At 40.9% G+C, this 15,000-nt stretch overlaps 1 protein-coding gene across 1 annotated transcript in view; it reads left to right on the forward strand.

Moving 5' to 3' along the window:
• The window catches only part of LOC145402607 (ionotropic receptor 21a-like), a 107,804-nt gene that overhangs the window by 48,227 nt on the left and 44,577 nt on the right, over nt 1-15,000 (forward strand). Inside the window, exon 7 of the mRNA XM_080274600.1 lies at nt 1,485-1,570. Within this exon, the coding sequence (XP_080130726.1) occupies nt 1,485-1,570 (86 nt within the window). The remainder of the gene's footprint in view (nt 1-1,484; nt 1,571-15,000) is intronic.

Raw genomic sequence — 15,000 nt, forward strand, 5'->3', positions numbered from 1 at the left:
AACGCCTGAGCTGATCTTGTGTGCTGTACACCGGAAGGCTGACCATAGGAAAAACAAATCACTGGGCAACGTCATTCTTATACTCTGTTGGAGCCTGTGGAAGTGGGACGGGGAAGTAACACTACCTACCAGTTTGGACTGAACTGGATGCGGCTTAAGCGACCATAACAACAACAGACTATTCCTCTCAGTTACAACAATCAATTATACCTACCAGTTTAGACTCAACTGGATGCGACTTAATCGACTATGACAACAACAAACTATTCCAACCAAAATGAACTCCACTGGATGTGCAATATTTGTCCTATCTTTTCACATGTGTGTGTGTGTGTGTGTGTGTGTGTGTGTGTGTGTGTGTGTGTGTGTGTGTGTGTGTGTGTGTGTGTGTGTGTGTGTGTGTGTGTGTGTGCTGTTTTCATTTTTTCCCAAACACTATATCAAATTGCCGTCATTCCTTTATACTTCAGATGTGGTACAGTTGTTCCTTGGGCCACTAGCGTCAGACACCCATTTCTTTCTTTGTTTCTTTCTTTCTTATGCCATTCAAAGACATTTTTGGAATCAAACGTCAGACCACATAAACACGAAAACCTTGAGATCCTATGCTTTTGTATGTTCATTAACTACCTTGACAATTAGCAAAGAAGCATGTCTGTGTACTGCTGCTGTGTGGCGATCATCTTGCATTCCCTTGCAAATGCAATCAATCTCGTTTTATTAATATTGTCTCTAAAGGACGTTCCATTAAGACATACATTTTGAACTAGAGGGTTAATATATAGCCTTTATGAGCCAGCTAGGTTGTGGATAAGAGTACTTTACCTTGTTTTTTTATGGTTATGCATAAAGCTGTTTCTCATGTTTTGGTACTGTTTGTGACAGCTTGAGTTTACTATTATCTTCATTCGTACCGATCCCAAACACTTTGCGTTCAGGCCTTCAGGTAGCTAAATTACATCAGCCACAAATTTTACCATGGATTGTGAATCAGATTGTTTATTTATGCATTTAATTTTACCTAACAGACTGACAGTGATAAAAATACAACAGAGTATGGTCAAGTTTGAATATAAAGAACTACATCAAGATGTAATTTCCGTAAATAATGATTAGGCAGTGAATAAGGCTACTTGTTTGTACATTTACCTTCGGTTGGATTCACCCATATACTGTACATAGATACCAAACTCTGCACATGGAAACCCGAGTGAATGTGCATATGAAGAAGGCGAAAAGCAAAGTTATTTTCTATCATAACGTATACGGAATCACTAGACAGATGCAGGGCCACATAGGGCTTCGTTAAAATGAAATATCAAATGAGACTGAGCTAGTAACAACTTTTTTATAAGAAACTACGCCAAAATGTTCCACCTCAAGTGTGCAAATCCCTGGGGTATGATTGACTGATCCAACTGTATCTTCAGATGCACCTTCACCTAAAATTATCTCTAAGATTCTTTATTAACGTTTCCATGCAGGGCGTACTACCGGGACCCTCTGACCTTTGTCACAGCGAAGAGTCGACCCAGCCCACCGTGGAGGAAACTCATCACACCATTTAGCAGTAAGTGTGGGGAGAGGGGAGAAGGAGGGGAAGAGACGAGTGAGGACAGGAGGGAGGTGAGGAAGGGAGTGAAGGGGGAGGGTAGTAGGGGAAGAGGACACTGAAGAAAGGAATGGGAGGGAGCAGAGGTAGGATATATATATATATATATATATATATATATATATATATATATATATATATATATATATATATATATATATATATATATATATATATATATATATATATCATTTCATCAGCCGTTTGTGTGTCCACTGCAGGACAGGCCTATCCCGACCGAAGTGGGGATATATATATATATATATATATATATATATATATATATATATATATATATATATATATATATATATATATATATATATATCTCATCTCATCAGCCGTTTGAGTGTCCACTGCAGGACAGACCTATCCCGACCGAAGTGGGGATATATATATATATATATATATATATATATATATATATATATATATATATATATATATATATATATATATATATATATATATATATATATATATATAAGTCCTGAGAAAATAAGGTGGTAAAACACTAGGAAAATATTATTTACCTCTGACGTCACACTTCCACGATATTCCAGCAGTTCATATCTTTAGGAGCCGTATTTGTAAACTCTCCTAAGCTTATCTCTTTTAGTTCCATGGCGTATTTTGCATTTCACTTGTATTATCATCAGTGTTATTCGCTTTGATGTGGACTTTTAAACTACAGATATTAAACATTGCCATCTCTAAAGCCTTCAGTACGATAGTACTTTCTTGAGTTAAATGCAGTTTTCTTGAGATAGCATGAATACACATAAGTCACCGAATTCAAGGATTAAACTGAGTATGACTGCTTAAATACGTTTGTCTTAACTCGTACAGCTATCAGCTACCTAACATCCAGATCAGAGAGAATTTTAGTGACTTAATACGAAGATGATGACGATTTGGAATGGAGACTTCCTTCGGTATTTTGATGATAATCCGTTATAAAAATTTGCTCCGTTTGTCGGTGAAGCCAGTTGCATGAGAAGATGGTATATGATGGCAGGTGATGTGGCCCTGAATAAGTAATAATTTATGGATAAACCTCAAACCTGGAATTCTATAAATGCTGAGGAAGAGGTAAAAGAACGGGAATGGGACAGTTTGTCTGCCAGTATATCTCGATTGCGCAAAATTCATCAACAAAGAATTATATCAAGCATCTCTCAGCTAAGGAATATTGGCCAGCAGCGGAAAATGAGGAGTACAGAAGAGCTGAGATATATGGCAAACTTTTGCCCCTAATTGTATCTGTTACAGCACCGACTCCAGCACCCACTTCAACACAGCGTCCTCCATACTGTTCCCTTATTGCGATGTCAGGATGTTTTATTCATCACTGGGGAGATGTCTCTGTGGAGTTTTCAGCACAAGATCCCGTATTCTCGTCAGGTGAGGACGCTTTTCAGCACCTCCTCCTTAACGATTTATTTTCCTAACTACCCATAACCGTCCTCTTTTTTGCTTCTAATATAAATTTTTATGTCCACATAGACTGCATGAAGAATATAATAACTAGCAAAATCAGAAACAAACCGGTAAGAAAAAGGTGTTAGTAAGCTTCCTAACCGCACGAGAATACCGCCTATGTTGTCACGTTAGGGAAGATAAGGGAAGGTATTGTTACGTCCCCACCCCACATTGCCACAGACTCCAACAGCATTGGTTCAGTACAGGAAGGACGTTGCCCAGCGAGTTGTTTTTCCTATGGTCAGCCTTTAGGTGTGCAGTACACAAGATCAGCTGAGGCGAAAACAATCACTGGCTCCTTAAAGTTCACTGTTTTTGTTTTCCAAATAATTCTATTTAATGCTTTCCAACTTCACTGTTCTCACAAGCACTGGAGCTATACTCACTTTACTAACTGCTATTACACTTAATGCTTAACCACACTTCACAGTCATTACACTTAATACTTGACACTTCACTGTTTTCTGAAGTTCTAATGATATACACACTTCAACAACACGTCACTGTTTGCCACTGTTTTCACAAGTACCAAAAACATACAGTCTTCACTGACACTGACACTGCACTACACCAAAACCGACTACACTTTACTCAAACTGACTTGACACCCGACTAAACTTGTAATAATCTCTATCCCATCTTATATAAGCTTGCATTGCTCTAGAAACGTCTACATTCTACGAGTATACTCTCGACGGGCAACAGTTGCCAACTCGGAAACAGCCCAAAACATGCCAGTGTTGTCTTACATTAAATAACACTCTAAATCATTTACCTTACAAACTTAAATTACATGATTTAACAAGCAATCACTTAAATAAAAGATTATAAAGAAAAAGAGTTTAAAAATAAATGCATAATTTACGAAACAGCTGCACTCACAAACAACAGGCAAACTGGCAACTCTGACTCGTACCGGAACTTAGGGTACGAGAATCGTCTCGAAGGTACGAGACTACCTACCTGCCAAATCTCCCTTTATAACAGTATTTATTGTACAAACCAATAAAATTCACAGTCATTAGTATTAGCACTGTGGGTTGAAAAAGTTTCCTATTCTTGCTACTGTTCAACAATTTTATTCAGCGAAGAAAAAGTCCCTATAGTGGTACATGGGTTAACAGAGTCTACATCTAATCCTTCCAGTTCGAAATGTCTCTCCTAAGCTTAATAAAATATTCTGGTAGTGGTAAGAAAAACTTTAAAAGGACGCAGGCTAAAAGTTCTGGTACAAAACTTTTCGCTTTGTATCTTCAGCTACAACAATTTCATACAGCTTAAGAAATAAAAATCACAACTGTTTTGTTTCTTAATTTTTGCAACTAGCATTCATTTTTATTTAGCTTAGCGTATAATTCTGGTAGTCAAGACGACAGGGCTATAAAAGATACGAGAGAACAGGACTGGAAAGGGTCAGGAATAATATACGAATAACCTGTGCAAACCGGAATGCATAGTACGCAAATTCAAGTACAAAAATTCTCCCTTTATTTCATCTCATCCCGCTTTCATCTCTTCCCTAGTACTGCTAAGCTGAGACAGGGTTTGTGTGCTTCTCTGCCCATGCATAATAATCTTTGGTATCATGCGTCAAGAAGGAATGTGACGGACATGATACCAAAATGTGATACTGACACAGTGAAACAGTAGTCGAACTTCTGTCCATGACTGTACAATCGACCACGCAAAACCGTGCATCAGTAATTACTATGTATTTAAATTATTATGATTCTGGTACTTTGCACAACGACTTCAGGGTGAGGACGTCTTTATAACTGTTATTACCTGATATAAGCTATACTGCTCAATGGAAACTTGGCATACCGTAGTGTTTAGAAATAGTTTTCATAAAGAATATCAAAATGATGACGGCTTTGCTTTATTCTTGCTGCTGCCAAACAATTTTGTGAGCTTAGGAGAGACTCTTGGAACTGAAGAAGTTAAATGTAGCCTTCACGAATCCCTTCAATGCAAGAGGCCTTACATAAGATTAATAAATGATGGAGGCAGCAAGAACAAAAAAATATATAAACATCGTAACGTACACATCATATCCTGATGTAGCAATCAATACAGAGGAATTACTGTCTTTTCACAACGCTAAGGCAGGGAACGAGACTAAAGTATTCATGGTTCACTCACGCAAGTGTACTCACACACACAAACACAAACACATTGACTACACACACGCACACGTACTTTCCGTCTGTCTCATATATATATATATATATACTATATATATATATATATATATATATATATATATATATATATATATATATATATATATATATACACTGTACATATGGAGCCTCCGTGGTAAAGTGTGCTTTTTCGTTCACTGATATATATATATATATATATATATATATATATATATATATATATATATATATATATATATATATATATATATATATATATATATATATATATATATATATATATATATATATATATATATGGAGCCTCCGTGGTAGAGTGTGTTTTTTCGTACACTGAAGAACGAGGGTTCGCGCCCCGCCAGGGTAATAAAATTTGAGAGCGTTCTTCAGGCCAAGAACATGCATTGGCGGACACAAGGGGTGCTGTGGTTGAACCAGTGTCGCATACTATAAAGTGTGTTTGGACCCAGTCGGCTTGCGCAGGCCGATTACACTTGGTTCACAGACTACACACACATCCAAAGCTACTCCAACACTACAATTACACTTACAAGCACTTCTCACCCTACAGTGCATACAATCTCTACTAGACAACCTAAGCCACTTGGTAGAGACACATTTGCTGTATCGTCCCCACTTCTGTCGGGATAGGCCAGTCCTCCAGGGAACACACAAACGGCTGGTGATATATATATATATATATATATATATATATATATATATATATATATATATATATATATATATATATATATATATATATATATATATATATATATATATCGTCATGAGCCGTTTGAGTATCCACTGCAGGTTGAGTATCCACTGAAGGATCGACCTATTCCTACCGAAGTAGGGACGATACAGCCATTGTATCTCCACCAATTGGCTTAGGCTGTCTAGTAGAGATTGTATGTAGGGTAAGAAGTGCTTGTAAGTGTGATTGTAGTGTTGTAGTGGTTTTGGATGTGTGTGTAGTGTGAACCAAGTGTAATCGGCCCACGCAAGCTGATTGGGTGCAAACATACTTTACAGTATGCGACACTGGTTCAACCACAGCACCCCATGTGTCCGCCAATGCAGTACATGGCAGGGAGAATGCATTCAAAGTTTATTACCCTGGCGGGGCGCGAACTCTCGCTCTCCAGTGTACGAAATCGCACACTTTACCACTGTACCACAAAGTCTCTCTCTCTCTCTCTCTCTCTCTCTCTCTCTCTCTATATATATATATATATATATATATATATATATATATATACTCTAGTCAATCACCAATCTCAGGAATAACTTAAACATACACAATACACATGTCATATCAATAAACAGGCATTCCCTGTCATTTTGCCGCACAATTACTCCCGTTACATTTTTTACTGTGTGTGTGTGTGTGTGTGTGTGTGTGTGTTGTGTGTGTCTGTTCTGCAGCATAAGTACTCTTCTTACATTTTTTACAGTGTGTGCGTGTGCTTGTGTGTGTGTGTGTGAGTGTGAGAGAGAAAGAAAGAGAGAGACCTTTATCACACTCTCTTACCTTGTTACATCAACAACTAGCACTTTCACGTTCCCAGAATGTGTATAGTACTCTTCGTTCATATCATTCCCCCATTTAGTCATGGCATTTGTTGTTATTTATATAAACCCTCTTTTCTCTCTCTCTCATATATATATATATATATATATATATATATATATATATATATATATATATATATATATATATATATATATATATATATATGAGAGATAAGAGGGATGAGGGTGCGAAAGTTGATGTATGTGGAGTACCTGAAACTAAATGGAGAGGTGAGTGTGAGAGAATGGGAGTATGGATGGGCAATATGTGCAGGAGTAGGTGAGAATGAGAGGGCAAAAGAAGGAGTGTGTATAGTTGTGAGTAAAAGATGGCAGAAGAACATAAGAGAGTATGGATCAGTTGGGTCAAGGATTGTGTGGGTAAGATTGAAAGTTGGAATACAAATATGGGCAATTGTGTGCGTGTATGTGCCAGTGCAAGATCGTGCAAGCAGAGTGAGAGAAGAGTTCTGGACAAATGTGGAAGTGTGCATGGAAAAGATTGGAGGGAATGACAGAGTGTTTTTCATCGGTGATATGAATGGTAAAGTAGGGAATGTGAAGGTGGATGGAATAGTTGGTGAGTAGGGTGTGCCTGCTGAAATTGATGAGAATGGCAGTGCATTAGTGGACATTTGTGATAGCCAATACCCTCTTCAGGCATAGAATGATCCACATGTATACATGGTGAGTGATGAGAAGGGTGGGTGGTGAACTGAATGAAAGGAATGCAATGATTGATTATGTGTGTGTGGATGAAAGGATGCGAAGATGTGTAATGGATGCAAGAGCATAATAGAGATTTGGGGATTGGACTTTCTGACCACTACTTGGTGGTGGCCAGAATCAAGACCCAAATAAGATGGAGAAATAGAAGAAAGGAAGGACGGGAAGAAGGAGTATTTGCTAGGAGAGTGGAAAGGTTACAAGAGGATGAGAAAAAGGCAGAATATAAGAGAGAAGTGCAGGAACGATTGGGCAAATATGAATTGGAGCAGATGGGAGACGTGGAAGGTGTGTGTATCATATTTACAAAAGAAATATGTGCAGCATGTGATGTGGTGTGGGGGATGAAGAGAAGACGGAGGGGGGTGCAAGGAACAGAGTGGTGGAATGAAGAGATGAGACAGCCTGTGGCACAAAAGAAGAAAGCATGCAATGAATGGATGAGAAACAGGAGCATGGAAGAAGTTGAGAGGCGGAAAAGAGAGTTATATGTAGAAAGAAAGAGAGAGGTGAAAAGATTGGTAAGAGAGTGGATGAGGAATTTGGAAGGAATTTGAGTGTAAAGTGGAGGGACTGTTACAAAATGTTCTGGAAAGAGGTGAAGAGAGTAAGACAAGGTGGCAGTGAAGTTAGCAGGGGACTGAAAGATAAAAATAGTAGATTAGTAGTGGAGAAGGGAGAAAAAGTGAGCAGATGGAGAGAACACTTTAAGGAATTGTTGAACATAGAGGATGGAAGTAATGCGAGTATAAGTGGTTGGGGAATGGCTGGGAGAAGGAGGGAGGTGAGAAGACAGGAAGAAATCAGTAAGACAGAAATTGTGGAAGCAATGAAGAAAGTTAAATTAGGGAAAGCCCCAGGAATTGATAGAGTGTGTGGTGAAATGCTGAAGCATGGGGGAGAGATAGTAGTAGAATGGATGTGGAAGATGTGCAGATTGGCCTGGGAGGAAGGTAGAGTTCTGGGGGATTGGAAGTCAAGTATAATTATTCTCTTGTACAAAGGAAAAGGGGAAAAAGAAGTGTGTGGTAATCATAGGGGCATTTGTCTTCTCAGTATAATAGGAAAATTGTATGGTAGGATACTTATTGACAGAGTTAGAGAAAGAACAGAGAAATTAGTTGGAGAAGAACAGGGAGGCTTTAGGAAGGGAAGAGGTTGTCTATCTATCTATCTATTGCCAGACGCCTCAATCCCGTTTGGGGTGGCCACAATCAAATCGCCTCCAAGTCGCCCTGTCCCCAGCCATTTCACTACCCTGCTCCCAACTCACACACCCCTCTCTCATATACATCTCTACCCCATCCCTCCATCTCATCCTCGGCCTCCCCCTCCCTCTTCCCCCCTCCACCTCACTCACATACACTCTCTTCGTCAGTCTTTCACCCTCCATCCTCTCCACATGGCCAAACCACCTCAGTGTGTTCCTCATAACGCTTCCTATCACATCCACATCAACACCACAACGTTCCTTTATATCCTCATTCGTCAGCCTATCTCTCCATGTGACTCCACAGGCTCCTCTTAAATAACTCATTTCCACTGCTCTCACTCTTGACTTGTGTCCTTCCAACAACGTCCAAGCTTCACTTCCGTACGTTTGAGTTGGTATCACAATACTGTCATGTAGTAACTTTTTCACTTCCATGCTCACTTCCCTGTTTCTTGTCACTGCTTTCAAAGAACCAGCAACCTTTCTTCCCTGCTGTACCCTTTCAAGCACTTCACCCTCCAAACCTCCATCCTTACTCATCACACTATTCAAGTACTTAACCCACCCTGTCCCGACCACTTTTTGACCACTGGTACCCCCCAATCCCGACCATTTTTCGACCCTTTTATTTTTTGCTAAAACTTTCGCTTTTGGTGAGAAACATCGAAAATTCATAGAGAAATCGCTCATCTGAGGTTTAAAATACTCATTACAGGTAGGAGAGCCTCCTTACCTTACTGGGTTTTCTATCAGGCTGGCACCAAAGAAAACGAGTTCTATGGGAGGATAACTATTTCACACCACTAATAAACGGTATTTATTTATTTACTGTTACGAATTTATATGTAGTACAAGAGTATATTGGTTTTCAAGCAGTAATATAAGCATTATAAGCATTGTTTCACTCACTAATACCTGACCTTTTTTTGCCACATTACCTGATCATCATTTCTAACTGTTTCTTCCTCTAATGCTATGTAAAGTTTGTCCTCCACATTGTCATTGATTGGGGAATCACTCTGGCCCTGAATTTCGTACCGTGGCATGACATGGCTATACTGGCCAGGTCACTGATAACAGGTGAATTGCTGAGACAATGGCATGCAGGGGGGGGGAGGAGGTCATGCTGGGTAAGGCATTGTCTCTGCCTGGCATCTTGTTGAGGAAGGTGTCACGTGTATACGTACCAAAAATGACTCGCGAAAATTGAAAATTGTGGAAATTATGAACCTTGCAATTGCAGGACGTTGAAGTACGTCCCCAGGATTAGCTGTGACAAAACGTGAGGACGTGGAAGTACGTCCCCGGGACGCCGCGGATTAAACGTACTCACATTTTCCAATTCCTCACAATCCAACCTCGCTGTACATTCACTGACTTCACCTCTCTCAAAGACCATCACTTTACTCTTCCCTACATTCACCTTCAGATTCCGTTTCTTACACACTCTCCCAAACTCATCCACCAAGCCTTGCAGCTCCCCTTCGTCTTCACTCAACAACACAGTATCGTCTGCAAACAAGAGTACAGGGAGTTTCCAAACATTATCCTCTCTCACCAGGGCCACTCCAACATCCACTACCCTACCTTGTACCTCTTTTATTACCCCATCCATGTACAGATTGAACAACCATGGAGACATGACACATCCCTGTTTCAACCCAACTTTCAAAGAGAAAAATTCACTTAGTTCACCATCCACACGCACTGCAGCCTTCGCACCATCGTACATACTCTTCACAGCATTCAACAACTTCTCATCTACTCCATATATTCTTAACACTTTCCACAATCCTTGTCTATCCACCCTGTCATATGCTTTCTCCAAATCCATGAAAGCCGCATACAACTTCTTTCCCTTCTCTAGAAACTTTTCCACTAAAGATCTAAGAATGAATATCTGATCTACACAACCTCTTCCCTTCCTAAAGCCTCCCTGTTCTTCTCCAACTAATTTCTCTGTTCTTTCTCTAACTCTGTCAATAAGTATCCTACCATATACTTTTCCTATTATACTAAGAAGACAAATGCCCCTATGATTACCACACACTTCTTTTTCCCCTTTTCCTTTGTACAAGGGAATAATTATACCTGACTTCCAATCCTCCGGGACTTTACCTTCCTCCCAGGCTAATCTGCACATCTTCCACATCCATTCTACGACTATCTCTCCCCCATGCTTCAGCATTTCACCACACACTCCATCAATTCCTGGGGCTTTCCCCAATTTAACTTTCTTCATTGCTTCCACAACTTCTATCCTACTGACTTCTTCCTGTCTTCTCACCTCCCTCCTTCTCCCAGCCATTCCCCAGCCACTTATACTCGCATTACTTCCATCCTCTACGTTCAACAATTCCTTAAAGTGTTCTCTCCATCTGCTCACTTTTTCTCCCTTCTCCACTAGTAATCTACCATTTTTATCTTTCACTCCCCTGCTAACTTCACTTCCACCCTGTCTTACTCTCTTCACCTCTTTCCAGAACATTTTCTTACAGTCCCTCCACTTTACACTCAAATTCCTACCAAATTCCTCATCCACTCTCTTCTTACTCTCTCTTACTAATCTTTTCACCTCTCTCTTTCTTCCCACATATAACTCTCTCTTCCGCCTCTCAACTTCTTCCACGCCCCTATTTCTCATCCATTCATTGTATGCTTTCTTCTTTTGTGCCACAGCCTGTTTCACCTCTTCAGTCCACCACGCTGTTCCTTGCACCCCCCTCCGTCCTCTCTTCCTTCCACACACCACATCACATGCTGCACATATTTCTTCTGTAAATATGCTACACACACCTTCCACGTCTCCCATCTGCTCCAATTCATATTTGCACACTCGTTCCTCCACTTCTCTCTTATACTCTGTCTTTTTCTCATCCTCTTGTAACCTTTCCACTCTCCTTGCAACTATTCCTTCCTCTCGTCTTTCCCTTCTTCCATGTTTCAGCCCCATATAACGCAGTCGGTTCCACAACACCCTCATACAGCTTTCCCTTTACATCCATTCTAAGAGAACGACATTTAAACACTTTTTTCATTCCTCCCAGCACCTTTCCTACTTCATTTATTCTAAACTTCACTTCTGCATCTATTCTTCTAACCACAGCAACATGTGACCCTAGATATTTAAAACAATCTACTTCTTCAAGCAACTCACCATTCAAAACTATATTCATCCCCCTACCATCTACCAACCTCGTACACTTCATCACTTTACTCTTATTCTCATTTACTTTCAATTTCCTCCTTTCACACACCCTTCCAAACTCCTCTACCAACAGTCTCAATCTCTCCTCTGAATCAGTCACCAGTGCAATATCATCTGCAAACAGCAGCTGCTTCAGATTCCACTCTCCACCATCAACATTCACCAGACTAAGACCTCCACCTAAAACTCTTGCATTCACCTCCCTTACAACACCATCCATGTAAATATTAAACAACCAAGGCGACATCACACATCCCTGTCGCAGCCCAACTCTCACGGGAAACCAATCACTCACAGCATTTCCCACTCTTACACACGCTTTACTATTTACATAAAAACTTTTCACCCCTTTTAGTAACCTACCATCAAGTCCATACAATTTTAAAACAGTCCACAAAGCCTCCCTATCAATTCTATCATACGCTTTCTCTAAATCCATAAATGCCCAAAACACATCCTTGCCTTTTGCTAAATGCTTTTCACACACTTGTCTCACAGCAAACACCTGATCAACGCATCCCCTCCCTCTCCTAAAGCCACACTGCTCATCACCAATCACTCCCTCTGTACCCTCTCTAACTCTCATAATTAACACTCTACCATACACCTTACCTACAACACTTAACAGACTTATACCCCTAAAGCTAGTACATTCATACTTATCACCCTTGCCTTTATACAACGGGACCAAGCAAGCACTTGCCCAGTCAATTGGCACCATATCTTTCACAAAGCACACATTCAATAATCTTACTAACCAGTCAACAATAGTCACTCCACCACCCTTCAGGCATTCCACAGCACACTCATCCACACCTGCAGCTTTCTCTGTTTTCATCTCTTTTACTGTCTTCTCCACTTCCTCCTTCGTGATCAAAGAATCATTCAACCCTTCCAACACATTTATTATTTGTACCCTTCCATCCGCCACAATCTCAGCCACCCTTTCCTTCTCTACATTTAACAATCTTTCAAAATACTCTGCCCATCTCTTCCTTACTGCATCGATCTCAGTTAACATCCTTCTATCCTCTGCTATTACTCGCTCTTCCATCCCAGACTCTCCCTTTCGCACCCTTTTCACCTCCTTCCAGAACATTTTCTTATTTTGTTGAAAATCCTCAGTCAGCCGCCTACCCCACCTCTCATCTGCTGCCACTTTAGCATCATGCACAACCCTTCTCGATCTATTCTTCTTTTCCTTATACTTCTCATATGACACCTCATCCTTCCTCTGCAGCCACACTTCATATGCACGTCTCTTCTCAGCCACAGCCATACTTACTTCCTCACAGCACCATTCACTTCCTTTTCTTACACCACCACCCACACGTCTCACACCACACACCTCTTCTGCATGTCCCACCACAGCACTCTTAAACAATTGCCATTCCTCCTGCACGCTGCCATTTTCCTGATCTTTCACTGCGTTCCATTCATCTTTCAATTTCTCCTGATTCTCTATCATTTTCTCTCTTTTATCCAACTCACTCACTTTCAAAACCTCCCTGCCACACCTAACCCTCCTAGCTCTCACGCATCTCTTACCTACTCTTAACTTTCCCTCCACCAGGTAGTGGTCAGACATACCTCCACCCTCCCCTCTCAGAACTCTCACATCCAACAATCTTCCTATTACATTCCTGGACACAACCACATAGTCCATCAAAGCTCTATCAACAACCCTTCCACCCTCCTGTCTCACCCATGTATGCTTATAAATATCTTTCTTCTCTAACAGCGTATTTCCAATCACTATCTCGCTCAACGCACATCCCTATCATTCGTTCCCCATTTTCATTTCTTCCAGGCACACCATGCATACCAACTACACCTTCAATTGCTACATTTGCCACTCTAGCATTAAGATCTCCCATCATTACCACATTCACATTCGCTCTAAAACTCTGCTGACACTCAACATCATTCCAGAAAAACTCCCTCTCTTCCTCATCCCTTTCACTACCAGACCCATATGCACTCACAAACACCCACAGCTCATGTTCAAATTTCGCTTTCACCCACATCAGTCTCGATGACACCTCCTTCCATTCAGTCACACATTGCTGTACTGCCGGACTCACTAACAAGGCCACATCTTCTCTTGCACTTCCTGTATCAACACCTGACACTCTTCCATTCACACTTCCAAGCATAGACTCACCCTTCCCTTTCATCTTCGTTTCACTCAAAGCTAACACATCCAACTTTCTTCTCACAAACATTCTCCCAGTCTCCTCCCTTTTAGCCTCAATCGTACTACATCCACGCACATTCATAGACCCAATCTTCAGGGTACGGGGATAACTCAATCCCCCATCCCTTTCTCTGGCCTTTCTCTTTTTAGGAACTAAAAAACAGAGTAGGGGGTCCCTAGTCCCCTCACCCCGCCCCTTTTAGTCGCCTTTTACGACCCGCAGGGAATACGGTGGCAGTATTCTTCCTAACACAACCTGGCCGCAGAGTAGTAGTACCACTCCATAGTGCGGCCAGATTGTGTCCCGCCCGCCACAATGGGGGACACAATTTGTGTGGTAGGTTGGGGCGCTCACCATCCACTCACTCGATGTATAGCTGCTCTCGGGTGTCTACCCTTTCCTCCCCTTCATCCTTCTTTCCTTCCATCCTCTTCTGTCTTTCTTTCCTTCATTCTTTCCTTGTCCTTGTGCCTAAGGGTGACTTTACACTCCCTCTACTCTCTTTCTTTCCTTCATTCTTTCCTCTTCCTTCTGCCTGTGGGTAACTCTACACTGAGTCACAAGCCAAATGGTTTCAAGTACACTAGGAAACCATTTACTATGCGGGTGGTAACCATATAACCAAATTTTGGCGCCTGGTGGTTTAGTAGGTAATTATTGCGCTCCAATCGGACTGAGCCAGTGAAGGTTTATATCCAATTGGTGATTGGGGTTGATCGCTCATGTAAGGCCACTCGGGATGAGTGAGGCTGGTCACTCTCATCTTTATTGTCGGGACCAACTGCCTAGCCCCTGGCTCCTACTGTCTTCATGGGGCAATG

The sequence above is a fragment of the Coenobita brevimanus genome, chromosome 58 (genome assembly GCF_032717465.1).
Source record: "Coenobita brevimanus isolate Jiangsu-jjx chromosome 58, ASM3271746v2, whole genome shotgun sequence".
In the NCBI taxonomy this organism is placed as follows: Eukaryota; Metazoa; Arthropoda; class Malacostraca; order Decapoda; family Coenobitidae; genus Coenobita; species Coenobita brevimanus.